This window comes from Astyanax mexicanus, chromosome 9 (genome assembly GCF_023375975.1).
Source record: "Astyanax mexicanus isolate ESR-SI-001 chromosome 9, AstMex3_surface, whole genome shotgun sequence".
Taxonomy (NCBI): domain Eukaryota; kingdom Metazoa; phylum Chordata; class Actinopteri; order Characiformes; family Acestrorhamphidae; genus Astyanax; species Astyanax mexicanus.
Window position 1 is genome coordinate 43,533,642 of NC_064416.1, and position 26,281 is coordinate 43,559,922.

At 39.7% G+C, this 26,281-nt stretch overlaps 1 protein-coding gene across 5 annotated transcripts in view; it reads left to right on the plus strand.

The window, feature by feature from the left end:
* The window catches only part of sema6dl (sema domain, transmembrane domain (TM), and cytoplasmic domain, (semaphorin) 6D, like), a 50,710-nt gene extending 30,198 nt beyond the window's left edge, over positions 1 to 20,512 (plus strand). For 2 of the 5 annotated variants that reach the window (XM_049483387.1, XM_049483386.1), the window contains 12 exons: positions 3 to 122; positions 460 to 548; positions 3,295 to 3,512; positions 5,929 to 6,060; positions 6,314 to 6,469; positions 7,485 to 7,658; positions 9,945 to 10,085; positions 11,587 to 11,664; positions 11,873 to 11,931; positions 12,290 to 12,346; positions 14,063 to 14,224; positions 16,135 to 20,512. In XM_049483387.1, the coding sequence (XP_049339344.1) occupies positions 3 to 122; positions 460 to 548; positions 3,295 to 3,512; positions 5,929 to 6,060; positions 6,314 to 6,469; positions 7,485 to 7,658; positions 9,945 to 10,085; positions 11,587 to 11,664; positions 11,873 to 11,931; positions 12,290 to 12,346; positions 14,063 to 14,224; positions 16,135 to 17,429 (2,681 nt within the window). In that variant the 3' untranslated portion in view covers positions 17,430 to 20,512. The remainder of the gene's footprint in view (positions 1 to 2; positions 123 to 459; positions 549 to 3,294; positions 3,513 to 5,928; positions 6,061 to 6,313; positions 6,470 to 7,484; positions 7,659 to 9,944; positions 10,086 to 11,586; positions 11,665 to 11,872; positions 11,932 to 12,289; positions 12,347 to 14,062; positions 14,225 to 16,134) is intronic. The other 3 variants (XM_049483389.1, XM_049483388.1, XM_049483390.1) reach the window with 3 other exon arrangements.
* The last annotated feature ends 5,769 nt before the right edge of the window (positions 20,513 to 26,281 follow it).

The window sequence follows — 26,281 nt, forward strand, 5'->3', positions numbered from 1 at the left end:
AGACGGTAAGCTGTACTCGGCTACAGTGGCAGACTTCCTTGCCAGCGATGCAGTGATTTACCGCAGCATGGGTGACGGCTCAGCACTCAGAACCATCAAATACGACTCCAAATGGTTAAAAGGTAAAACACACACACAGCCACACACTTGTCTTTCTGTCCATCAGTCTGTCAGAGTGATTCAGCTCCATTCAGCCCCCCGTAACACCCCTTATCCTGCAGACTATCTATCTGTCAGACCTTAAGGACACACACACACAGAGATACACACACACTCAACCTGCAAACTAGGTCACCACCAGACCCTCAGTTCTGAGCAAAAGAACATCAAATATTCACATCAGGTCAGCACTGATAATGCTCTCTCTCTCTCTCTCTCTCACACTTTCCCTTCTCTCTCTCTCTCTCTCTCTCTCTCTCTCTCTGTCTGTCTGTCTGTCCATTTATCTCTCTCCTGCAGAACCACATTTCCTGCATGCAGTGGATTATGGGAATCACGTTTATTTCTTCCTCCGGGAAATCGCAACCGAACACAACAACCTGGGCAAGGTACGTGTCACAGAAACCTCCAATTAAAATAAACACCTTAACAACATTCTATATGTATTTATTACATTCATAATTTATACAGCTACAGTCTCTCATTATGATGAAAATATATATTAATAATACTCTAAATGTAGGTATTGTGATAAAAACTGAGGAGGAGGAGGAGCTACAGTATCTCATTAGGATGAATATATATATATTAATAACATTCAATATTAATAACAAGTCTCTCATTATGATGAAAATATATATTAATAATAGGGGTGTCACGATTCTCTAAATCCTCGATTCGATTTCATTTTCGATTTGAGGGTCACGATTCGATTCGATTCTCGATTTTCTTGTTTTTTTTTCTTGTTATTATTTTATGCCTCATAAAATTTAAATAATATATTTATTATTATTATTATTATTATTATTAATATTATAAATATTATTATTATTATTTATTAAGATATATATGGTAATGCCATCTAGTGACTTTTTTTGGTAGCAACAGTGTGCACTATTAAAACAAGCAGTTTATCAGAGCTGTGTGTGGATGGCTGGTGAAACTGCTCACTTACATGAAGCTGCAGTTCTTCATCCAACCACTAGCAGCAGCAGCACAAGCCCCGCTCTCTTCACTCAGTCACTACTTCAGTACAGCCCAGCCACGGGCTACAGAGCTCAGCCAGTCCGTTTTTACTGTTTCTGTAAACAAATAAAGGTTTTAACCCCACTAACCGGATAATACAGCTCACTACAGTTCATCTTTCAGCCCAAGCAGCTAACAGCAGCAGGTTAGAACAGCCGACACGGAGTCACTGCTCGGATTACATTATAAACAGGTCAGTTAGCGCGCTGCTAACCTCAGGATGTTTATAACTACGGAGTTTAGTGGACACACCACGGCCGCCAGGTAAGTCTTTTAAAGGCTACTGAAGACTATTAAAGGCTATTAGAGGTCATTGAAAGCATTATTGGGGGGCAGAAATCATTACAGGCTGGTTAGATAAGTGATGTGGTGAAACTGTGACTAGCGCTGTCACAGTGATGTTTATTAACGTCATTAAAACAGATTTTGTCAGGTATTGTCTTATAAATATTTACACATAACTTATATCTCTCCTGAAAAGCTTTTATTTTAGTCAGAAACACGCTTGTGTTTACTTTATCTGAGAGAAAGATGTTTTTTTAATTCAATGGAAAGCAACAGGTGTAGTCAATTATAAGTTTAAGATTTTTAATCCACCTCACTGTGATCTATAGTCAGTGTTCTCAAGTCACACTGACACACGCATTTCAGCGAGTTCACACGCTCTCACCTGCGCACCCACCCCTCCGTTAGATACAGATACAAAACCTGCGCGCCCAACCCCCGCCCCCCCTCCCCCGTTGGACAGATAAAAACAGTGATCACACTCCCGCCGACTGCGCTCATGCAGTGCCTATCTCTATTTAAATGAATAGGATGCGCTGTGTTGGTGCCGCGCCATTTGCGCCGATCCTCTTTTTGACTTCGATACTCGAGACCGTGACCTCATTTCGATTCGATTTCGATAAAATATCGAGATCGTGACACCCCTAATTAATAACACTCTAAATGTAGGTATTGTGATAAAAACTGAGGAGGAGGAGCTACAGTCTCTCATTAGGGTGAATATATATATATATATATATTATATATATTCACCCTAATTATATATATATATATATATATATATATTAATAACACTCTAAATGTAGGTATATTGTGATATAAACTTTCCAGATCCTTTCCAGCCTGACATATATACATATACAGTACCAGTCAAAAAATTAAGGTGGACATATTGGCTTTTCATTACTTTAAAATGTTCAGCATTGTAGATTAATACAAAAAGCATCCAAACTATGAAAAAAAAAACATATGGAATATTTGGTAAACAAAAAAAAGTGTTAAAGACACCAGAATATGTTTTATAAATCTTATACTCTTCAAAGTAGCACCTCTAGCTTAGATGGCAGCTTTACACTTGAAGAGGTAGAGTTGGTATACAGTGAATAGCTCTGATCTGATCAAAGTTCGAAACCATATTGTGGCAGGAACTACTTAATTAAGTAAAGAAAAAAAAATACTTGAGAAATAAATAAATGTCAATCAATTTAAAAAAAAAAAAAAAAAAACATTAAGAACTTTGAAAGTATGCTCAAGTGCAGTTGCTAAAAAAAGACCATCGAAAACGTTATGATGAAACTGGCCCTCATCAGGACTGCCCCAGGAAAGGAAGAGCAAGAGTTTCCTCTGTTGTACAGGATAAGTTCATCAGAGTTAATCATCCTCAGAAACCACAAGTTAACAGAACCCCAAATAATAAGAGTTTTTTGTTTGTTTAACACTTATAAGTAACTACATGATGTATTGATGACTAGAGTAGTTTTAATCCCTGTCTAGGAAACTAACCCTAAAGTGTTTGGCCAGTATTCCCTGTCCGCTCTCTGTATGTGTGGCCTGCCAGGTACCCGCTAACGCTAATGAATATTTTAGTTTGCTAATCGCAGTCTGCACCTGGGCCTGGATGATGATTTGTGCTGCTGAATTATTGAAACTCTTACACACCGCTAATTCCATCGCTAAATCCGCTTACTGAAACATCTAATCTTTATCTATTTATCATCTTTATAAAACGCTCCCTCGCGCCTTATTGTTCTCTATATTATTCATGATTAAATGTTCTTGTAAAGTTTGCAACATCTGCATTATGAAATCTCTCCCTCTCTGTAGGCGGTCTACTCTAGAGTAGCTCGGATTTGCAAGAACGATGTCGGCGGTTCTCAGCGAGTTTTGGAGAAGCACTGGACGTCGTTCGTTAAGGCGAGGCTGAACTGCTCTGTTCCCGGAGAATCCTTCTTCTACTTCGAAGTCCTCCAGTCTGTCACCGACATCATCAACATCAACGGCGTGCCGTCCGTCGTGGGAGTGTTTACTACACAGCTAAACAGGTAAACACACTTTTATACACACCTAAAACCTAGATTAGAAAAATGTTTAGGTGATGTTGGCTACAAACCTGTGCTACAGAGAAGCTAATCTATGCCAAAACATAAACATTATAGCACAAAAATGAAGGGAATGTGTGTTTGGTAGATTATTTAGTTGTTGCTACAATGCTTATTGGCAGTGTTGAAAAAGCCTGTTCATTTCCCTTTTAAATGGAGCCCCATTTGTAGGATGAGAACCTGCATTTGTGGGATGAGTAGCAGAGCTGAGTTTATTGGTTGAAAAAAATAGCCAAATTCTCTCTGCCTTTGTAAAACAGCTAATTCTGCCATTGACTCATTTGGTATTTGACGATCTTCTTGGGGTGTCATCTTCTCATCACCTTTAAAATCCCCCATTATATAGAACTTGGGCTTCAGTTATGATAGATACTGGTACCAGGGCTCACTCTAAATAATGCAGCAACTTGGTTTTGAGGAACTCCAGCCCTATTGCACAGGCTCTATCCAGATCAACCAAACGTGGCATGATGCCGATTCTTGGAGCAGCAGACACCTACTGACCACTGTAGCGGAGCCCATGCTCACATTTCCATCACCTGGGGGAACCAGAAGCTCAAAACAAGAGTCAAAAGCAACGGCAGAATAAGCTGTTTCGTATTGGCAGAGAAGATTTGGCCATTTTCTTTCATAGATGCAAACATACTCAGCTCTGCTGCCCATCCTTACAAATGTGTCTCCATTTAAAATCAAAGAGAAATTAGCAGGATTTAATGTATCGGATTTATTGCTGAAAGCATTGATTCAACAATAATACAAATAATCTACCAAACAGGAGTTCCATTACTTTTTGTTCTATGTTTTATATGAGCAAAAGTACTGGGATACCATTTTTCATCCATCCATCCAGAAAGAAAGAAAGAAAGAAAGAAAGAAAGAAAGAAAGAAAGAAAGAAAGAAAGAAAGAAAGAAAGAAAGAAAGAAAGAAAGAAAGAAAGAAAGAAAGAAAGAAAGAAAGAAAGAAAGAAAGAAAGAAAGAAAGAAAGAAAGAAAGAAAGAAAGAAAGAAAGAAAGAATGGGTTGCTCTAAAGATCTATGGCACTGTCCTTCATATTAATCCCTATAGATTATTTGTAGTCTGTTATACAAGATCTAGTAGGTCTTGTAGGTCATGCAAATTACTAAATCGTAGCTATTTAAATGATTCTCTCTGATAAGAATGTTTGCTTTGTTAAGCATTGTACGTTTAAGAATATTTGACTTATTTTTTAACTTTTCACCTTACTTATTTTCAGTAATTCGAATCAAAATAAGCACAAAAAATGAACCGGTCAAGTTATTCTGATGTGCTATTCTTGTGTCCAAATTTAAGCCCAAACAACAAGTGATTTTTGCTTGAATTCACTAATTTTAAGACTTTGAAGCTCCTTATTTTAAGAAATCTCACTAAAAACAAAAGATTTTTGCTTGATTTAGACAGTAGTTCACTTATTTTAAGACTTTGAAGCTCCTTATTTTAAGAAATCTCACTAAAAACAAAAGATTTTTGCTTGATTTAGACAATAATTCACTCATTTTAAGACTTTGAAACTTCTTATTTTAAGAAATCTTACTAAAAACAAGTGATTGTTGCTTGACTTAGGCAGTAATTCACTCGTTTTAAGACTTTGAAGCTTCTTATTTTAAGAAATCTCACTAAAACAAGTGATTGTTGCATTATTTAGACAGTAATTCACTCATTTTAAGACTTTGAAGCTCCTTTTTTTAAGAAATCTCACTAAAAACAAGATATTTTTGCTTGATTAAGACAGTAAATCACTCATTTTGAGACTTTGAGGCTTCTTATTTTAAGAAATCTGACTAAAAACAAGTGATTTTTGCTTGATTTAGGCAGTAATTCACTCATTCTAAGACTTTGAAGCTTCTTATTTTAAGAAATCTCACTAAAAACAAGATATTTTTGCTTGATTAAGACAGTAAATCACTCATTTTGAGACTTTGAAGCTTCTTATTTTAAGAAATCTCACTAAAAACAAGTGATATTTGCTTGATTTAGACAGTAATTCACTCATTTTAAGACTTTGAAGCTTCTTATTTTAAGAAATCTCACTAAAACAAGTGATTTTTGCTTGATTTAGGCAGTAATTCACTCATTCTAAGACTTTGAAGCTTCTTATTTTAAGAAATCTCACTAAAAACAAGATATTTTTGCTTGATTAAGACAGTAAATCACTCATTTTGAGACTTTGAGGCTTCTTATTTTAAGAAATCTGATTAAAACTAGTGATTTTTGCTTGACTTAGACAGTAATTCACTCGTTTTAAGACTTTGAAGCTTCTTATTTTAAGAAATCTCACTAAAAACAAGTGGTTTTTGCTTATTATAAGCACTGATTTATTTGATATCGTTTATTGATCAGTATCCCAGGCTCGGCAGTGTGTGCCTTCTCCATGCCGGACATCGAGAAAGCTTTCCACGGACGCTTTAAGGAGCAGAAGACTGCGGATTCCGTCTGGACACCTTTCCCTGAGGAGAAGCTGCCCAAGCCAAGGTGAGCTGCACCAGCTACACCTGCGGCTAACCACCTAATCGCTCCCGGATTAATTATTCATCAGGGATAATTAGACATGTTGCATATTTAACGCGACGGGCGCAGCAGCCATATGTGTGCGGGTGTAAGTTTACAGGGGTGTGACACACTGTAGCTATATTCTCGTAGAGGGGCTTTTTTGGGAGCTTTTTGTGTGGTTCCTGCCGAGCGTAACCGCCTGTCTGTGTGTGTGTGTGTGTGTGTGTGTCTCCAGGCCAGGCTGCTGTGCGGGTCACGGATCAGCAGAGTCCTACAAAAGCTCCATCGAGTTTCCGGATGAGACGCTGCAGTTCATTAAGTCTCATCCGCTGATGGACACCGCCGTGCCTTCTATAGGAGACGAGCCGTGGTTCACCAAGACCAGAGTCAGGTCAGGACCCAAACTTACTGACCCCACGATAGCACTGGGATTTGAACTAATGACCTTTACATATACATATATATATATACATATATAGTGCATCTCACAAAAATAGAATATCATTGAAAAGAAATCTCATATTACATAGATGTATTACTTCATGTAAGCATGAAGTGCTGTAAGATTTTCTGGTAAAACATTCTCCAAACCATCACTGATTGGTGGAAACTTCACACTAGACCTCGAGCAGTTTGGACTGTGTGTCTCTCCACTCTTCCTCCAGACTCTGCTCCCTTGATTTACAAATGAAATGTAAAATTTACTGATGATCAGTGATGGTTTGGAGAGACATGTCATCTGCTGGTGTTGATCCACTGTGTTTTATTATCAAGTCTAAAATCTTACAGCACTTCACGCTTCCCTCTGCTTCTGACAACTTTTATGCAGATGTGGATTTCATTTTCCAGCAGGAGTTGGCACACTGCCCAAACTGATACCAAAAGTACCAACTGGTCTTATATAATGTTCTAATTTCCTGAGACAATGATTTTTGGGTTTTCATTGGCTGAGTTTCACAATTTGAACCAAATTACTGCAATAAAGTAACTTTCCAATGATATTCTAATTTTTTGAGATACACTAGTATATAAAACCATTGAGACCACCTGAACACTCAGGTACAGCATCAGTTATAGGTAACTGCTTTTGGATCTTTTAAAAAAAATGTCTAGAAGAAGTTCTGGAAAAACTAATATTGTAGGTATAAGCTTTTTATTTCTTGTATATATTAGATACACTTGACTCATAGTTCCAGTGTAAACCTGAAGAACACTAATTGTGTCTTGATCGACTACCTTTGTCTACATTTACTCAAATCTACACAAAATTAAAGGAGGCTGTTGATCCAACATGATTTTCAGGCAAGATCCAGTCATGGCTATACACTCCAGCAGCTTCCTGTGCCTCTAAGTAGCTACTTAATAGTCTATATTCTTAATTAATAGTGTATTCTCTTGCATTAAAGGTACAGACTGACCGCTCTGGCAGTGGATAACGCTGCAGGCCCCTTTAAAAATTACACAGTAGTTTTTATTGGCTCAGAAGGCGGAGTAGTCCTAAAGGTCCTGGCCAAGACGACCGCGCTGTCGCTCAACGAGAGCATCCTGCTGGAGGAGATCGACGTCTTTAACCAGGCCAAGTATGACAATCTTCATCTTATACACACTTTTAACTGTGTTATTTTCTAGTTTTACTCCTTGTATTGTTCCTAATTGCCCATTTACGTCATTAATCACCATCACTAATTTCACTATTAGAGATTTATTACACTTATATACAGCACCACTCAAAAGTTTAATTTATTAATTTTTTCTTAATTGTAGATTAATAGTGAAGACAATTATGAAATCCCTTATAAGGAGATAGGGAACCTAAGAACGGGTAAAAAGCGAAAACGGGCGGAAAATAAAGTCACGCCAAGGGAAGGAATGTAAACACAAGCTCACCATAGAAGCTTTTAATTAATTAATGTATTTATTTACTTATTTTTTCATTATTATTCATTATAGTTTAAACAACCTCATGGGCCAGATGTTTCATGCTTGGCCCGCGGGCCGCCTATTGCTTACCCCTGCCCTATACTGTGTATATGATCAGTAAAGTCATTCTGACAGACAGTAATACACTACAGGAAGTGTAGGGGGTGATCTATAAAGCTCTATAGTGTGTATATGATCAGTAAAGTCATTCTGACAGACTGTAATACACTACAGGAAGCGTAGGGGGCGATCTTTAATGCTCTATAATGCTCTATACTGTGTATATGATCAGTAAAGTCATTCTGACAGACTGTAATAATCTACAGGAAGTGTAGGGGGCATTCTATAAAGCTCTATAGTGTGTATATGATCAGTAAAGTCATTCTGACAGACAGTAATACACTACAGGAAGTGTAGGGGGCGATCTTTAATGCTCTATAAAGCTCTATAGTGTGTATATGATCAGTAAAGTCATTCTGACAGACTGTAATACACTACAGGAAGCGTAGGGGGCGATCTTTAATGCTCTATAATGCTCTATACTGTGTATATGATCAGTAAAGTCATTCTGACAGACTGTAATACACTACAGGAAGCGTAGGGGGCGATCTTTTATGCTCTATAATGCTCTATACTGTGTATATGATCAGTAAAGTCATTCTGAAAGACTGTAATACACTACAGGAAGCGTAGGAGGCACTCTATAATGCTTTATAATGTGCATATGATCAGTAAAGTCAGTGCAATAGGGCTTCTGTTCTGTTGCTGTGCATTACTGGCTGTGAAATGAGCCTGTAATGCAATTATGAGACAATTATGAAATGAGGTAAACATAAAAGCCGCTTATAGCTTGACTGATTCTCTCAGCGTTCTCAGGCTTTATGAGGTAGAACCTTAAATGGTTCTCCAGCTGTTTTAAAGGAGTTCTAGAGGTGCTGAGCTCTTGTTAACTGCTTTTTCTACACTCTGAGCTCCAACTCGTCCCAATTAACACCTGTTTTTTTTATTATTATTATTTATTTATCAGGTGTTTTCGAAGCCAAACACTTTTTTTGGTCTACTACCTAACTGCAGATGTATCCCTTTATAGTTTTTAATCCTTTAATATTCATCTATAATGTAGTAAATTATATAAATAAAGAACAAATATTAATGAAAACTTGTCCAAACTTTTGACTGGTACTTAATCTCTTGTAATCTCTAATCTTAAAATTATGTTCAAGTTTAATCTACATTTGCACCAACTTCTGTGCATGCATATGTATTTGTGTTAAAACCCCTTTTTTTTCTCCAATCTTTTTAATACCATCGCTGTGTGAACTAAAGGTTATCCAGTGATAATGATCATTGCATTATTATATTTAATCATCAATACTTATGCTAAGTATCATACTCTTACAGGAACATGACTTGTAACCACCTTTAACAGCATAGCATCACCATAGCAACCACCTTGGAAATGGTTAACCTTAGCACTTTTCTTTAGTTAGTGAACTTTTCAATGCCGTTTATGGAACCAAGCAGCCCTTATCTTACGTATCTTACATTCAGGAGAACTATATGAACCCCCACCTAGCATCCCTACAGCAACCACCTTGAACACCTTAGCAACCACTCGCAATAGCAAAGCACTTGCATATCAATCCCACAGCAACTACCAGGGAATTGATTTAAAATATCTGCATTTTCCCAGTAATATATATATATATATATTTATATATATATTTTTTTTTCTTCTTCTTTTTCTATAAAGGTTGTGTGGTTATAACATTTTTCTGATTGACATGGTTTGTTTTTTCTCTCTTCTGTGCCGCAGTGCAGCTGATTTGTGGCTAAAAAAAAGCTGAGTGACAGAACAATCTGAGAACATCTGATTAACACCTTCTTCTTCTCTCTCTCTCTCTCTCTCTCTCTCTCTCTCTCTCCTTCTCTCCTCCCCTCTGCAGGTGTTTGTCCAGTAACGAGGACGACCGTCGCATTCTGTCCTTTCACTTAGACAAAGACAGTCACACTCTGTTCGTGGCGTTCTCCAGCTGCGTGGTGCGAATCCCACTGAGCCGCTGCGAGAGACACCGAACCTGCCACAAGTGAGTGCACCCACACACACACACACACACACACACACACATACACATACACATACACACACCTGCCACAGCTACACACACCTGTGTTCGATTAGGTTTTATGTGAAATGCCTTTTTCAAATTACATTTTAGGTATGTTTGACTAAAAAAACGAAACAAAACCAATGGTTGTATGAGCCACACAGACTGTAATACACTACAGGAAGTGTAGGGGGCGCTCTATGATGCTCTATAGCAGGGGTCAGGCAGTTAAGTTTGGCCGTGGGCCAGATATTTTCCAAGCCATTACGTGGCGTGCCACAAAAAAAAAAAAAAAAAATAAAAGTCTGTTTTGAAAAATGGAAGTGTAATGGGATGGAGTGCTACAGACTAGTAGCTCTCCAACCCAGAGGGTTGTTGAACCCAATTACAGAACAGTTGATCTCAAAGAAGCAGGTCAATGTTAGAAGAAAGGAAAAAATTAATAAATAAACACCCCCGCTCCTCACAAGGGATCAACCCTGTGTCGTCAGGGTCGTGGTCCAATACACTACCGCTGCCCTGGGTAGTTAATTGAGAAACAGCTGGGGAAAAAAAGCCCTTATAAGGAGATAGGGAACCTAAGAACGGGTAAAAAGCGAAAACGGGCGGAAAATAAAGTCACGCCAAGGGAAGGAATGTAAACACAAGCTCACCATAGAAGCTTTTAATTAATTAATGTATTTATTTACTTATTTTTTCATTATCATTCATTATAGTTTAAACAACCTCATGGGCCAGATGTTTCATGCTTGGCCCGCGGGCCGCCTATTGCTTACCCCTGCCCTATACTGTGTATATGATCAGTAAAGTCATTCTGACAGACAGTAATACACTACAGGAAGTGTAGGGGGTGATCTATAAAGCTCTATAGTGTGTATATGATCAGTAAAGTCATTCTGACAGACTGTAATACACTACAGGAAGCATAGGGGGCGATCTTTAATGCTCTATAATGCTCTATACTGTGTATATGATCAGTAAAGTCATTCTGACAGACTGTAATAATCTACAGGAAGTGTAGGGGGTGATCTATAAAGCTCTATAGTGTGTATATGATCAGTAAAGTCATTCTGACAGACTGTAATACACTACAGGAAGCGTAGGGGCGATCTTTAATGCTCTATAATGCTCTATACTGTGTATATGATCAGTAAAGTCATTCTGACAGACTGTAATACACTACAGGAAGCGTAGGGGGCGATCTTTAATGCTCTATAATGCTCTATACTGTGTATATGATCAGTAAAGTCTTTCTGACAGACTGTAATACACTACAGGAAGCGTAGGGGGCGATCTTTAATGCTCTATAATGCTCTATACTGTGTATATGATCAGTAAAGTCATTCTGACAGACTGTAATACACTACAGGAAGCGTAGGAGGCACTCTATAATGCTTTATAATGTGCATATGATCAGTAAAGTCAGTGCAATAAGGCTTCTGTTCTGTTGCTGTGCATTACAGGCTGTGTGTTGTTACAGGTCATGTATTGCCTCCAGAGATCCGTACTGTGGATGGATGCCCCACGGAGCTTGTGAGAGGATTCCAGCAGGCGTGCAGTAAGTGATGCACACACACACACACACTCGCACGCACAGCGAGCTCGGAGCTCTGTCGTTGTTAATGAATGAACGTGTTTACTGTTTCACAGCTTTATTCTTAATGAATACACAGAGGTCATTGTGTAGTGGACTCATTTTCTCGCTCTCTCTCTTTTTCTCTCTCTCTCTATATTCTCTCTCTCTCTCTTTTCTCTATCTCTCTCAGGTCTGGTTTTGAGCAGGACGTTGAATTGGGGAACACAGCGCGACTCGGCGACTGTCATGGTAAGATTTGTGTTTTGCAGAAAGTCCATTTGCTCACATTGCCTAACATTAGTAACCCCCACCTTATTAACACACACACACACACACACACACACATTCTCTCACACACATGCATTCACACACACACACACACACACACACTTACGTACTTACTGCCACACGCTACTAATGCCGAGCATAGAGCATCTCAGGCCAGCGGCTCAGGAGAAGCAGAACTGGAGAATAAGTGCTGATTTTTGCATTCATTTTTTTAATAAGAAATATGAGAGCATTCTGTAGTAGCTGTAGGACTTTTATTATTTTAAAATTTTTATTTTCCTTATTTTATGCTGATTTCTTGTTCCTTTAATTCCTTTAGAGTTTTTGACTACTGCTTCAGCGCCAGATTTCAAATCATATGGCGACCCAACCTCTGGTTAGTTTCAGTTTCCTTTACTCGAATGATTTCTTTCCCTGAGTTCAGCATTTTCTCAGTCTCTCGCACTCCTCTCGTCCTCCACTGCTGCCATTTAACCCTTTCGCTGCACATTATCTTCTTCTTCATCATCATCCTCTTCTTCTTCTTCATCATCATCCTCTTCTTCTTCACCAACAGCTTCATCAGCTTCACTACCATCACCAGGGCTTTGCTTCTTTTGGCTGGAGAGTCTTTTCACATCTTTCACCTGTCACTGTTTCATCATCGTCATCTTAAATCACCTTGATTTACCTCTTCTATCTTCATCCCCTGCATGGTCTATATAGCCACACGGCCTCTCTCTCTTCCACCACACAGATCCTCCTTTTCCTGTTTTCTGGGGCTATTCTCTCCTTCTCCCCTCTTTCAGCCGGTATTGTGTCTAATAGATTCATAACTGACTGGAACCTGATTGGGCCTTTAGTCAGTAAATGAGTTAAAAACGTTGGTGTTAGTGTCATTAGCATCTTCTGCTTTAACTAAAAAGCAGAGCTTCTTTTATATTAACTTATAGAAGCATCTATTAAAGCGACAGTTCTGTAAAAAAATAAATCTAAATTCAAACATTGCAGACAATCAGTCAGTGTCTAAAATGTGCTTCTTTAGTTTAAACATTAGCTATGAGGCTAGTATAGCTATATTATATGGAAAAAAGTATTGGGACACATTTAAAACTATTTTTACTAGATTTTGGAGCATTTTTATGCAGTCTTGATTGCATTTAGCATTGCAACTCATCCCTAACTCCTTTCTAAAGTATTTGATAGAGCACCATTATTTCAGAGAACATACAGCTCTGGAAAAAATAAGAGGATACCACTTCAAGAGGAAGATGGATGATCACAAGCCACCAAACCAAGCTGAACTGCTTGAATTTTTGCACCAGGAGTAAAGCAGCATAAAGTTATCCAAAAGCAGTGTGTAAGACTGGTGGAGGAAAAACATGCCACGATGCATAAAAACTGTGATTAAAAACCAGGATTATTCCACCAAAAATTGATTTCTGAACTTTATGAAAATTAACTTGTTATCTTTGAGGTCTTAAAGCTCTGCATCTTTTTTTATTTCAGCCATTTCTCATTTTCTGCAAACAAATGCTCTAAAAAGGAATTGGAATTTGGGAAAAATGTTGCCGCTAGTTTATAGAATAGCTAAGAATAGCTTTTGATAAGTTCCACCTTAAATGCTGCAGCCTCTGCCATACATTGCACCATTTAAGGTGGAACTAGTAGCACTTTTTTATGCTTGTTTGGAAGAAAATGTCATAGTGTTTGGGAATTATTAAGGAAAATACTCAAATTTGTGGGTTGCTTTGGTCGCTTGTGCCTTCGCCATCTTGCCAAGGATTCTCGTAGCCTTCTGTTTTGAGTGTGCGTCTAAAAATTTTAAGTTTAAAGTGCCATGTAGCCCCAATACTTCCCCTAATCTACCCCTCTAGCGTAACAATGACCTCATAGCTCCAGTGCTCAAACTAAAGAAGCACAATAGACACCAAACCATGCCACATTCGGAGGTAATGATGTATTTTTTCGCAGAACTGTCACTTTAAACCTGTAGAAACCAAAGTTAAGGCTCTAAGCTGAGGGCTGTATGCTCCGCCTTCTAACCAAGCTTCTATCGCTGTGCTGTTCCTGCCGCCTGTTCCGTTTCTGAACAATCTGTTTATCACCACAGACTTGGAGTTACCAGCACCGTCAGTCACGCCGTCCGCTGCTTCAGGCCACATAGAATCACCTCAAAGCGCTCCCTCTCTTCCACCCACACGCTTTGGCTCACGGAAATTCGTTCTCCGAGACGACCCAGACACTTCCCAATCGTTGCCGGGGGTGCTGGAGGGTAAGGCCTTACACGGGAGCAATGCTGCGCTGCTGCTGCTCGGAGATCTGGGTAAAACACTACCTGGATAAAAGTTTGATGATGCCTGACTCTTCACAGTGAGCATGTGTTCTTTGTCGAGTTGCAATCATATACTGTTGCTGTCAAATAAAAAATATTGTATCGCCAAAACAGCAACTTTACAGGAGGGAGATAAAACCTTCCTAACTTTCAATGGAAGTCAATGTAAAAAGAGTTCATTTCAGGTCATTTTGGATCATTTTTATTTTTTATTGGTCCATTCTTCAAAAAAAATTGGGCAAAGGGTCAAGAACAGTTTGTGTGTTCAAATTATGTAGTAAACTAAAAATCAACAAAAATGGACATTAGGGGTGGGCGATATGGCCCTAAAGTATCATCACAATATTTTATGGTATTTTCGCGATAACGATACTCTTGGCGATATGACAAAACACTTAAAAAATGCTAAAAAATAATACAAGAAAATAAAAATATATATTGTATTATTACATACAATATTATACTGCACACCCCTAAGTGAGATATTAAAAAATACAAGAATTTTATCAGATTTGTAACAGAAATCAATGATCCAGAATGTCAGGATACTAATAATAATAATGCACTCCAAATATCTCCATATATCCAGAATTAAAGTAAAATAAATGATACTGGACAGATATAATCTGTCTCTAGTAGATATATAATAGGAAATGGGATAGGTGATATGGCACAATATTTTAGCGTATATTTTTTTACGATATAACCGTGTACGATACGATATGGCACACCCCTAATGGACATACATGTTTTTATTGGACAGCAACGATATAAACCTTGTTTGTTATGCTTATGCATTGCAAGCCAGTAGAGAACACATGCAAATTTATTATATAAAAAAAAGAAAAAGAAACATTTGTGAAAGCTAGGCATCAGCAAACTTCTGATTGGGAGTGTATATATTGGCGCTAGCAGCCGTCTGAGAGCGAGAGCATCATCGTCTTGGGAAAAGTCTTATACGAAACATTACATATCAAGCAATTTACAACGCTCAACAAGACGACGCTAGCAGCTACCCTAAGATCCCATCAGCTCATATAGCAGCAAACTTCTTCTTCTGTTCTTTTTGTTCTGTTGTTATTTATTCTTCATCAAATGACTATGATTTACATGTGCTTTGGTTTACCTTTCATCTTTGTCAGACATCTTTTTTGTACAAGATTCCATTTTGTTCTTTTTTAACACTTTACAATTACTTTCTATTTAGGCACCTCTCTCCATGCCTTCCTTTGTTCTTAGTTTTTAGTTTTCTTCAGTTTCTTCTCTTGTTTTTCTGGGTTATAGTAAGCTCTCCCAAAGGCCTTGCCTCCACTGTTGTAGCGTTACACGCCAAAACGCGATTAAAAAGACACTAACACTCTCGAAGTGCCTGCGGATACTAACAAACTTCGAACGAAATCTTCTTCTTTTCGACACAATAACTCTTCTTGACTGTGTTAGCTACTTTGGGTAGAAGGGAAAACTTTCTCTCTCTCTCTCTAACTAGATTTAACACTTTTTTTATTAGACATGCTTTAAAAACTCTTTAGATTCCTTAAATAACTGATTGGATAGTATCTTTCCTAATGTAGCCCTTTTTTTTAGCTTTTAGCTATTTTCTGATTTTCAGGGTTTCTTTATATGTATAGCAAGTCTTCTCTTTCCTATAATTTCCTATAAATACCAACCATACATCTTTAAACTGTTCAGATTACCAGTAGAATCTTATTGTGAAATTTCAGTAAAAAGGCAGAATACCTACAGGGAAAAAGGGGAACAGGCTCTACTTTCTGCTGGGATTTCAGCGGGAAGCAGAGTGAAGTGTGTATGTCCGAGAGTTCACGTGTAATATTGCTGTATGTGTGTTTCAGGTGTTTGGGAGATCCAGTCAGGTGACTCCAATCAGTTGGTACACATGAACATCCTAATCACATGTGTATTTGGTGCCTTCCTTCTGGGAGCGCTCATCGCCGGGATGGTCGTCTACTGCTACCGCGATGCCTTCCTGCGCAAACCGCGCAAGATCCACAAGGATGCAGAGTTGGCGCCATCTTGCACAGACTCCACAGGAAGCTTTGCCAAGCTTAACGGCCTCTTTGAAAGCCCGGTAAAGGAGTACCCACATCCAATGGACACACCCAAGCTCTATTCCAGCCTACTCAATGGAGGGAAAGAGGTCCCACCATCCCCTGATGCCAAGACCATGATCCTCAGTGGGCAGAATCCGGATTTGACAGCTTTACCCACTCCAGAATCCACACCAGTGCTTCAGCAAAAGAACCTGCAGCCGGTCAAAAACCAGTGGGAAAGGTCTCAAGGGAAGCCTGGGCGCAAAGACTGTCCGCCCAAGAGCCCACAGTACCTTCCGTCCAGCTCTCCTACATACCCAGTGCTGGGGAACCATCAAATCCCAAGTGCTGTGGTGCTTCCCAACGCCACACACGAGCATCGGGCATCCAGTCCGGATGGTCCGCGGCCAGAGAAGAAGGTTCAGAACGGCGAACATCACGGCTCTAAATCAGGCCGCAAAGAACACAGACGTTCAGTGGATGCTAGGAACACACTGAATGACCTTCTGAAGCACCTGAATGAGAGCAACAGCAACCCCAACAACACTGCCAAGGGCATCATGGTAGAGGTACCACGTTCTCGGCAACACTTGATGCTTGAGCCCTTGGGCAACGTAGCAGAAATCCCGCCCAAGGTCCCGAGTCGGGAAGCATCTCTCTATTCACCGTCCTCTTCACTGCCCAGGAACAGCCCGACCAAGCGGGTGGATGTACCGTCCACACCCACCTCACCCACGGGGCAACCAGGTGGTACGCTGGAGAGACAGCGGTACCACCGAGGATCTTCTCAGCGCCACTCAATCTCATCACCTCCAAAAGGATTACACTCGCCCAACGGGATGATGATGACCCGCCAGCCCAGCTTCAGCAGGGGCAGGTACGTGCCGCCAATGCCACCCTCGAGACTGGACTCCCACGGGGTGCCAATTGGCATGACGCCCTCGTTGTCTCGGCAGAGCAGCTACAGTGGGCACGGCTCTCTGCCTCGGACAAGCGTAAAACGGACAGCATCGCTAAAACCGGATGTGCCGCCCAAACCGAACGGCTTCGTGCCACAGACTGCTCAAATGAGGGTTGTGAACAAATACAGCTACTGATTGCGCTCCTGTTTTTTTTTTTGTGAGCCAGTTAACAATGTCAACAAGGACACTGGAAGTAAAGGAAAGAAAAGCTTTTCAGCCTTTCGAGGGTCCAGACGTAAAAGTTTACGGACGTCCTCTGGCTGAATGCTTTTCCGAAAGGTCGGTTACTCCGTGATTGGGACACTGGAAGTACACAAATAAGCTTATTGGCCTTAGGAGGGTCTGTAATCATGAACGTTTCTGGGTGTCCTCTTGGGAAAGAGCGTGGCAGAGCCATAGAGACTGGCTCTCGCTGACTTTATTTCACACAGGAGACGAGCCACAGCGTTCTCTGACCTGTCAAGGCGGCCGGCTCGTCTGAGGTCGGAGCAGAGCATCCGCATCGGACTCTTTTTGAGTTGTGGGAATACTTGAAGAAAGCCTCTCGTTCCTCCACTCCACCCTGCAGAGTCCTGCTCTCCGCAAACCGAGCAGAAATGAGGACGGCAGCGGTAGAAAGAGGGGAATTTTGTGCATTAGGCAAAAAAAAAATGTTTTAAAGAAGACAAAACTGTGGAGGGCGTCCATGTGAGAGAACATGCTTTATGCTTTTAGCTGCGTCCAGGGGAGGGACGTAGACTTAGCGCAGACTTTCCTTTTCTGAGGACTAGCCTCTGGGGTTGAGAACAGACTGCATTCAGCGCTCACACAAAAAGGATGCACTTACAGCTGGCCTCTCTCCAGCTGCAGTCATTGCCGTCATAAAACTAAAAACCCATTTCAGGGTACGTTAACATCACACTTGTGTATGTGTGAGTGTGTGCGTGAGTGTGTGCGTGAGAGTGTGTGGGAGTGTGAGAGTGTGAGTGGGGCTGTAGAGGCAGATATTAATCAAACCATTCTCTGTGCAGAGGAAGAGTCCAGGGTGCCTACTTGGACATCGTTTTTTAATTTCTAAACTCACTGAGGAAAATCTTTTCCACAAAACAAGACTTTTTGCTGCTATTGGGATAGATGAAAACTGAAAATTGTTGTGCATGTCGAGTGCTTTCATCAGCTCGGCCCGAGTCGCCCCCTTGCCCCGGGCTGCGTTCGCAGGTTCGGTCCATTTGCGCTTGATCTCGTTGGTCCGGTACGGCATTTTGTCTCACGCCAATTGGGCCCATGGAGACACATAGAGAAGCCTGTAGACTTAGGAAGCACTGCATAAATCTCATACAGTCTCTCTCTGCCGTGCTCGCTTGCTTACTTGTTCGCTTCACAACTCAAATGGATTTCTGTTTTTCCCCCAAATATCAATGCTGTTGATTTGCTAGAGCCTTGTTATTTTCATGTTTCTCTGAATCAGACTATAGACACCTTTATGGAAAAAAAAAAAAATGCGTCCAACATTTATGCCCATGCCATAGCTCCCTATAGGTTATTTTAGAGATCAATAAAAGGTAACCCTATCCTATCCCATATTGTCCTTAAAGTGCTAGATTTGGTCCAGTGTAGAAACACCTCATGGTAATTGTATTAGCTATGATATTAACCTATTAAACTGGCACAAAATTGCACATTCCACCTGGCTGGCAAGGTGCAGCGTGTCCATGTCGCTCAGTACAGGCCAAATACACTGTCTTGGTCCACACAGATGTTAAAAAAAACGCTCCTGAAATGCCGCCAGAGGGTGCAGGGGCCAGGATGCCTCAGCCATTAAAACGACTGTCACGATTAATCGTAGTAACAGCTACCAATGTGTCCTACAAAGTCATGCCGGTAATGACGTTATTGTAAATATATAAATATATAAATATGGATATTTCAGAGGCAAGTGTACCTGGGTTTGTGTATTCTGTGCCTTATTAAAAGACTCGTCAACGGTTACCATTGTTTTAATTTCATTCATGAAGCAATCATTGCACACTTTTCTTTTTTTTTTTTACATCACAGTATGGTAACCATACTTACCAGGGCGAAGTACAAATGGGAACGATACATTAAACAAAGCGATACAGAGCTCGTCGTTCACTAAAGGATTTTAAATTTCAAGAATTAGAGAATGTATTCAGACACTGGGATGTACAGTTTCATGCTGCAAAACTACCCTCATATACATATATATATATATATATACATTTTTTTTTTTTCTTTTCAAATTTTTTCCATTTTCTCCCCAATTTACACGGCCAATTACCCCACCCACTCATTCGGACTCCCTCTATCACTAGTGATGCCCCAACACCCCAGACTTGCACATGCTTCCTCTGATACATGTGAAGCCAGACACCGTTTCTTTTCGAACTGCTGCTGATGCAGCATTGCCGAGCAGCCAGCAAGCGCAGCGGCTCGGTTCCGATACATCAACTCACAGACGCCCTGTTCTGATCAACATCACCCTAGGAGTGATGTGGGGAGAGAGCGTCATCTACACACCTGGAGGGAGCAGGGCCAATTGTGCTCCCTCTGAGCGCCGGCAGCTTGATGGCAAAGCTGCATGAGCGGGGGTTCAAACCTGCGACCTCCCGGTCATAGTGGCAGCTGCTGGACCACTCGGCTCCCTACCCTCACCATGTTTAACGTTTCACACCCAGAATTAGCGTCTCAACAGTATTGAAAAAATTAGGCCTTTTTTACATTCAATTCACTTAAAGACTTAAAGAGATGCCCTCGTGTCTCGCGTGTCGTTCCCAGGATGATCCTGCAGGGCTGACGCCGTGGGTTTGTTTACATGCAGTGATTGTATTTGAGTAACTGCCCGCCCCTGCTCCACTGCCTTGTATATTGCAATATGAACCTGTTTTTTTTTTGTTTTTGTTTTTCTGTTGCAATTTATAAACGAAGCCTTCACATTTCAGCCAACTGTCCCACGTGCAACTCTACCTACATTGTTATTCGTTTTGTTTTTTTTTTCATTTTCAGGTTGTTTTTTTTTTTTTTTTAATACTGTGCAAAACTGGGACTTCATTTTTTAGTTTTTTGTTTGTTTGTTTTCCTCAGAATATTTTATTGTGTAGATACGTTGCAAAAACAGTACTGTGAACATGTAAATAATACCATCATTGTTAAGGATATTTTTGTTGATTTTTTTTAACACGGCATGTATAGTTGAAATAAAATATTACTGCACATAAAAACACATGGCTGTAGTATTATTGCTGTTGCTGCTGTGTAGTTATTTGTTTATTATGTAGTGTACACAAGTTGGTGTGTTGCAATGCTCTTTGCTATCTTACACCCCACCCACAGTCTATCTTCACACTGCTTGTGAATATATCTATCTGGTCTGGAAGTGTTCGAGGTGGTTTGAAGGTGTGTTCAGGTACATTTCTGGTGTATTGCTATCTTGGCAAAGGAAAACCAATCTTGGCAAGGTGCACCACTGATTGAATACAACCTAGACAGATGTGAACAGTCGTTCATTACTATCCTGGCAATACACCCCAGTTTATTAAACTCGCACACATGCAGGACACGCAGCAGTGCACAAACCCAACTTTTACATTAATAATAAACAGAAAATAAAATAACATTGCTTTTCCTGTAAATGAGCTGCTCACACACCTTTACAGCGTAAACTAGCAGGTCAGTTTCCTCTGCTGAGACACTTAGAACCGCTGCGCCCTTAAAATAGCAATCCGCCAAAGTCAGAGCGCACGTGGCTCTTAAAGAGAATGGTAAGTGATATGCGGGTTAACTGCACACCCAAATCACACCCATGATAAATTAAGAGAATTAGTACATGCCTTTTGTGCATTTCAAGCCACGCAAGGTGTACTTTTCCTGTCGTTATGATAGCAAAGACACACTGACGTGCTCTAAATCAAGCTGCACGGTTGCTAAAATAGGGCCCTATATATATTTAATCTGGTTAGTTTTGGATTCACACTGCAGTTCAGTTAGGGAGACAGAGATCCATCTACATGTGCTGTGTCTCTCTGTACTTCACAGTGATTAATGTTTTTTTTAAGAAGGAGTGCACTTTTAGGTGCTGTGCCAAATTATGTCTCTTTCAGAATCTGACTACCTTGGAACAAGAAGATATCAGAACTCGAGTGACATAAAATGGTCTGTGATGAAGGCCTAATTAATTAATTAAATGCTACCATTAAAATAAAGCCATGGCATGAATCACAATATATGATATATAAGTAATAAATCACACTGTGAAAAGATCAGATCCTCCACTTCCTGCAGCCACAGCCTTCCATGCTGCTAAAATTGCGTCAAAAACAAAGACGCACACCCATGGAAAAGCTCTGCACATTGGTAAATTGCCACATCACTCACCTCAGAATTTTCCCAGTTATGCAAGGGTGCGGGTGTGGCCATCATGCCAAAACAAATAGATTTTTGGGGCAGAAATCAGGAAGTACAGGCATCTACAACTCTCCTAATTGAAGTTAAAAAACTCAGTTTAAGTTGTATTAAATTTATGCAGAAATCCAAGTAATCCCAAAGGGTTCGCATACTTTTTCTTCAAACTGTATATAACATGGTTAATACACTTTTTAACCAATATATTTCCATGATTTTACAATAAAACCATAAATCAACTGAGACTATAATCAAAACTGATTATAGTAGGCGTAAAATGAATCTAACACACATGAATCTTTAATAATAAAATGTTTCAGATTCTGCAGATTCTGAGAGTTCCATTATGTAGGGCTTAGTAACTGAATTAACTCTGAGCTGACATTTTTATTAGCTTAAATGGATTTTCTCCATTGATTAGTAGAGCAAATTTCCATGACTTTTCCAAAACTTTCCCTGGTATTTTTATTTTTCCAAAACTTATTCAGGCCTGGAAATAGCTTTTTTCAAATTCCATGATTTTTCCAGGTTTTTCTTGACCTGGCTTTACACTTAATGTAGAGTAATTAGGGCTTCCTCTGCCCATGCCGAAGATCCGCCCACCCTGGAGCTTGGTCTAAAAGATTGGTGCTGGAAACCAAGCAGCATAAAATAGCTCTTTCCATTCAGTGCAGCAGGGACTGGAGTCTGGCTGTGGTGTAATATGCTGGGGGGGGGGGGGGGGGGGGTGTAAAAGAGAGAGAGGGGTCAGTCAGTGTAACTCACACAGCGGAAGATCAGCTCTGCTCTGTTTATACAGCAGCTGCCCAAGAGCTACGGTCAGCCCAACTTCAAAAACCCCTCACTGAGGAAGAAGCAGAACGCTGAGGCTCAGCCCCACACCAGCCTCTGCCTCCACAGCGTGTTTATTACGCTATTTTTAGAGCGCTCTTGTTTTGACGTCGTGGCCCAGCGGAGAATAAACCGCTCCAGATATCGGTGGGAAATTTTCCAGAGCGGTTTGTAAGCCAAGTGGTCAACATCTGCTCCAGCAGCTCAGCCAGCAGCAGTTCACACACACACATACACACACACACACACACACCAGTCTGTCACCCACACACACACACACAGACCAGACCTTCTCACGCAGGCACGTACACTCCAGTGTGTGTATTACACTCTGTGGGTCTAATGTGAGTAAATGCTGCTATTCTAGTGTAAGCGCTGCAGTTTCGGGGGGTCATTTTTCATGTTTTCATCAAACTGGTGGAATATTTGGACCACATAAAGGGATGAATACACACACACACACACACTCACACACAGACAGCTGGTTTCTGATAAGATCAGCTGTGTAAGAGTGATTACAAACACAGTCAGACTGAAGCACTAACATGCTATAAGTCTGAGTTACATTCCAACACTCAAAAGCTACAGCGAAAAACAACAGTTAGAAGGTACTGGACCAATCAGAGACAGCACAATAAATAAAATAAATATATATATATATATATATATATATATATATATATATATATATATATATATATATATATATATATACATACCAAATCTGTGTTACAGTGCATTACAACACTACATCGCACAATGTTATATGAACAGATATTATAATTATACAAATTACAAGCCTTTTCTTTACAAACCCTTATACTTGTAGTTTGTAATGTGTTTTAAATGTCACTTTAAGTACTTATGAGTTTTATACAGTCTTATTACAGTCATTATAAGATATCATGCATGTCATATTATGCATTATAAATGCGTGTATAATACATGTACAAAATCCTCACAGGCTGCATCACTGTCTGGTATGACCACAAGGCCCTTAATGGAGATGTGAGGACAGCAGAAAACATCATAGGCAACAAACTACCAGCCTTACAGGACATCTATCAGTCCTGCTGCTACAGGAACATCAAAAAGATTAGGTCATTCATCAGTCACTCAGCACACAGCCTGATAACCTTACTGCCACCAGACAGGAGGTACCGCAGTATCCAGGCCAGAACAACAAGACTAATGAACAGTTTCTACCCACAGGCCGTCAGGCTTTTGAACAAACTGCGAGAATGTGACACTAATTGACCCCCACATCTTTTAATTTCCAACAATTTTTTTATATTTATTATATATTGCTGCTATGGTAAATAATTTTTTAGTCACTTTAAATATATATACACATATTATTGGAGTAATTTGCCTATACACTTGAGTTTTTAAGGTATTTTATTGTGTTTTTTATGATTATTAATGTTGCACATTTGTTTTATTACTGTAAAGTGATTATCTGAGCATCACCCAAGCATTTTTAATGCACGTACAGGGGTTGGACAATGAAACTGAAACACCTGGTTTTAGACCACAATAATTTATTGTGGTGATGGACAGTTCTGGTGGAAACAGGAGAGTTGAGGTGCACATTGAATTCTGCCGTGATTTGATCAGCCGTGGTTTTGTGTTTTTTGGATACAATTCGGGTTAGCACCCGAACATCCCTTTCAGACAGCTTCCTCTTACAGCGTCCACAGTTAATCCTGTTGGATGTGGTTGGTCCTTTTTGGTGGTATGCTGACATTACCCTGGATATCGTGGCTCTTGATACATCACAAAGACTTGCTGTCTTGACCACAGATGCTCCAGCAAGACGTGCACAACAATTTGTCCTCTTTTGAACTCTGGTATGTCACCCATAATGTTGTGTGCATTGCAATATTTAGAGCAGAACTGTGCTCTTACTCTGCTAATTGAATCTTCACACTCTGCTCTTACTGGTGCAATGTGCAATTAATCAGGGACATGCACAGGAATCTTGAAGGGCAGTTGCTCTAACCTGAAGAAAGGGCAACCAGTAAAAGTTCTGACCCCGTCTGATCTGACTCCATGTTTTATACCCCAAATGACGTGAAACCTGCTGATGAGGCGTTGCTAACGATTAGCTCATGTTAATATGCATAATTTCACGTGTTAGTACTCAAGTTTCACGTGTCTGACCGGACCACTAGTGTTTGGCCTTGACTGTGTTCTTCCAGAATGGAACATAGTGGCACTATCTGTGTGAGTGTGCGTCACCCCCCTCTTTGAAGCCGCTGCAGGTTCCCCCACACACAGAAGGCCGCTTTGATCTAAAAGCCTCCTCTGTAGAAATTTAGTCTCGTACCGAGTGTACCAGTCGAGTTGATGGCCGTTAGTTAGGGTCATGCAGTGAACGAAATGCTTCAAGCATGAGCTACGCAAGTCACACAATAGATTTCATATGTTATATGTTAATGTGTTAGTAACGCGTGGTTAGTCCGCCATACAATAGATCCTATGTGTTAGTAAATGCCTTATGTATCATGTGGGTTAATTTGTCATATAATAGATGTGTTAGTCACATGCCTGATCAAACAATGTTTTACTATATGTGTAAAGAATATATATTGTGGTTATTGGTTAATCTTCTATATAAATGTATATAAAGTACAATGTGAGTATTGATTAATGCATATAAAATACAAGGTTTCACACAATGATTATGTAATTATAGATACTAAGTTAAGTAATCATAACTGAAAGATATTTGTCAATACACCCAAGGTATAATAAACAGTTACTCTTCACTTGATAGGACCTTATTTATTAAAACTTTTTTTTTTTTTATCGCAATGCCGCGCGCGCTTTCCTTATGACTGACGCTAAACTGTTTGATCCAGCTGTTATATTATATTATGTTATATCAATACCATTTTAACGTTTTTCGTTTCTATGTTTTGAAATTCGTTAGATTATATTTTTGTCAACATTTTCGTTTTTTTTTCGTTTGTTATTTTTCTATTAATAATAGAAATTACATAATTTAAAGTAAGTCAGTAGTTACTTTTACTGGTAACTAGTTACTTTAATAGTGGGGTAACTCCGTTAGTAACTCAGTTACTTTTTTGGAGAAGTAACAAGTAAATGAAGAGTTAAACTAATTACTTTTTTAAAGTAATGTGCCCAACACTGGTTTCCCGACACACAACGAGCAGGCTTATTCTATTTGCGTGAATAACATGAAATGTTTAAAATTAATACAGACATGTAGAAAAAAAACAAAGACAAGCTGTAACCTAGATATAAATAATAATATCTTAATAATATAATAATAATAATAATAATAATAATAATAATAATAATAATAATAAATAATATAATAATATGCCAATTAGGCATATTTGTAGCAGTAGGGTATTTTAATTTTCATCCCTGACGCTAATTCATATAAGTTATATACCTGATTTGATCTTTTTCCGTACAGTCCCTGCTAAAGTTTTAGGTGAAGGAGACCTAAAGAAGGTCAGTGCATGTTTCTGGAAAAACAAAAAAGTGGGCGTGATATCGTCCATCGGCACAACCCTAGTTATGAAATCATATTTGCCTAGATTATTTTTTCCCCTCCCTCGGAAGGGCAATATCAGCCAACGACGGCAAAAGGGCAGTTGCCATAGCGTCTGCACGTCACTGCAATTAATGAAGATTGAACACCAGGCTGCTCCAATTTAGCCATGAAACCTCCCGCACTAAAATGACAGGTGTTTCAGTTTCATTGTCCAACCCTTGTATGTCTT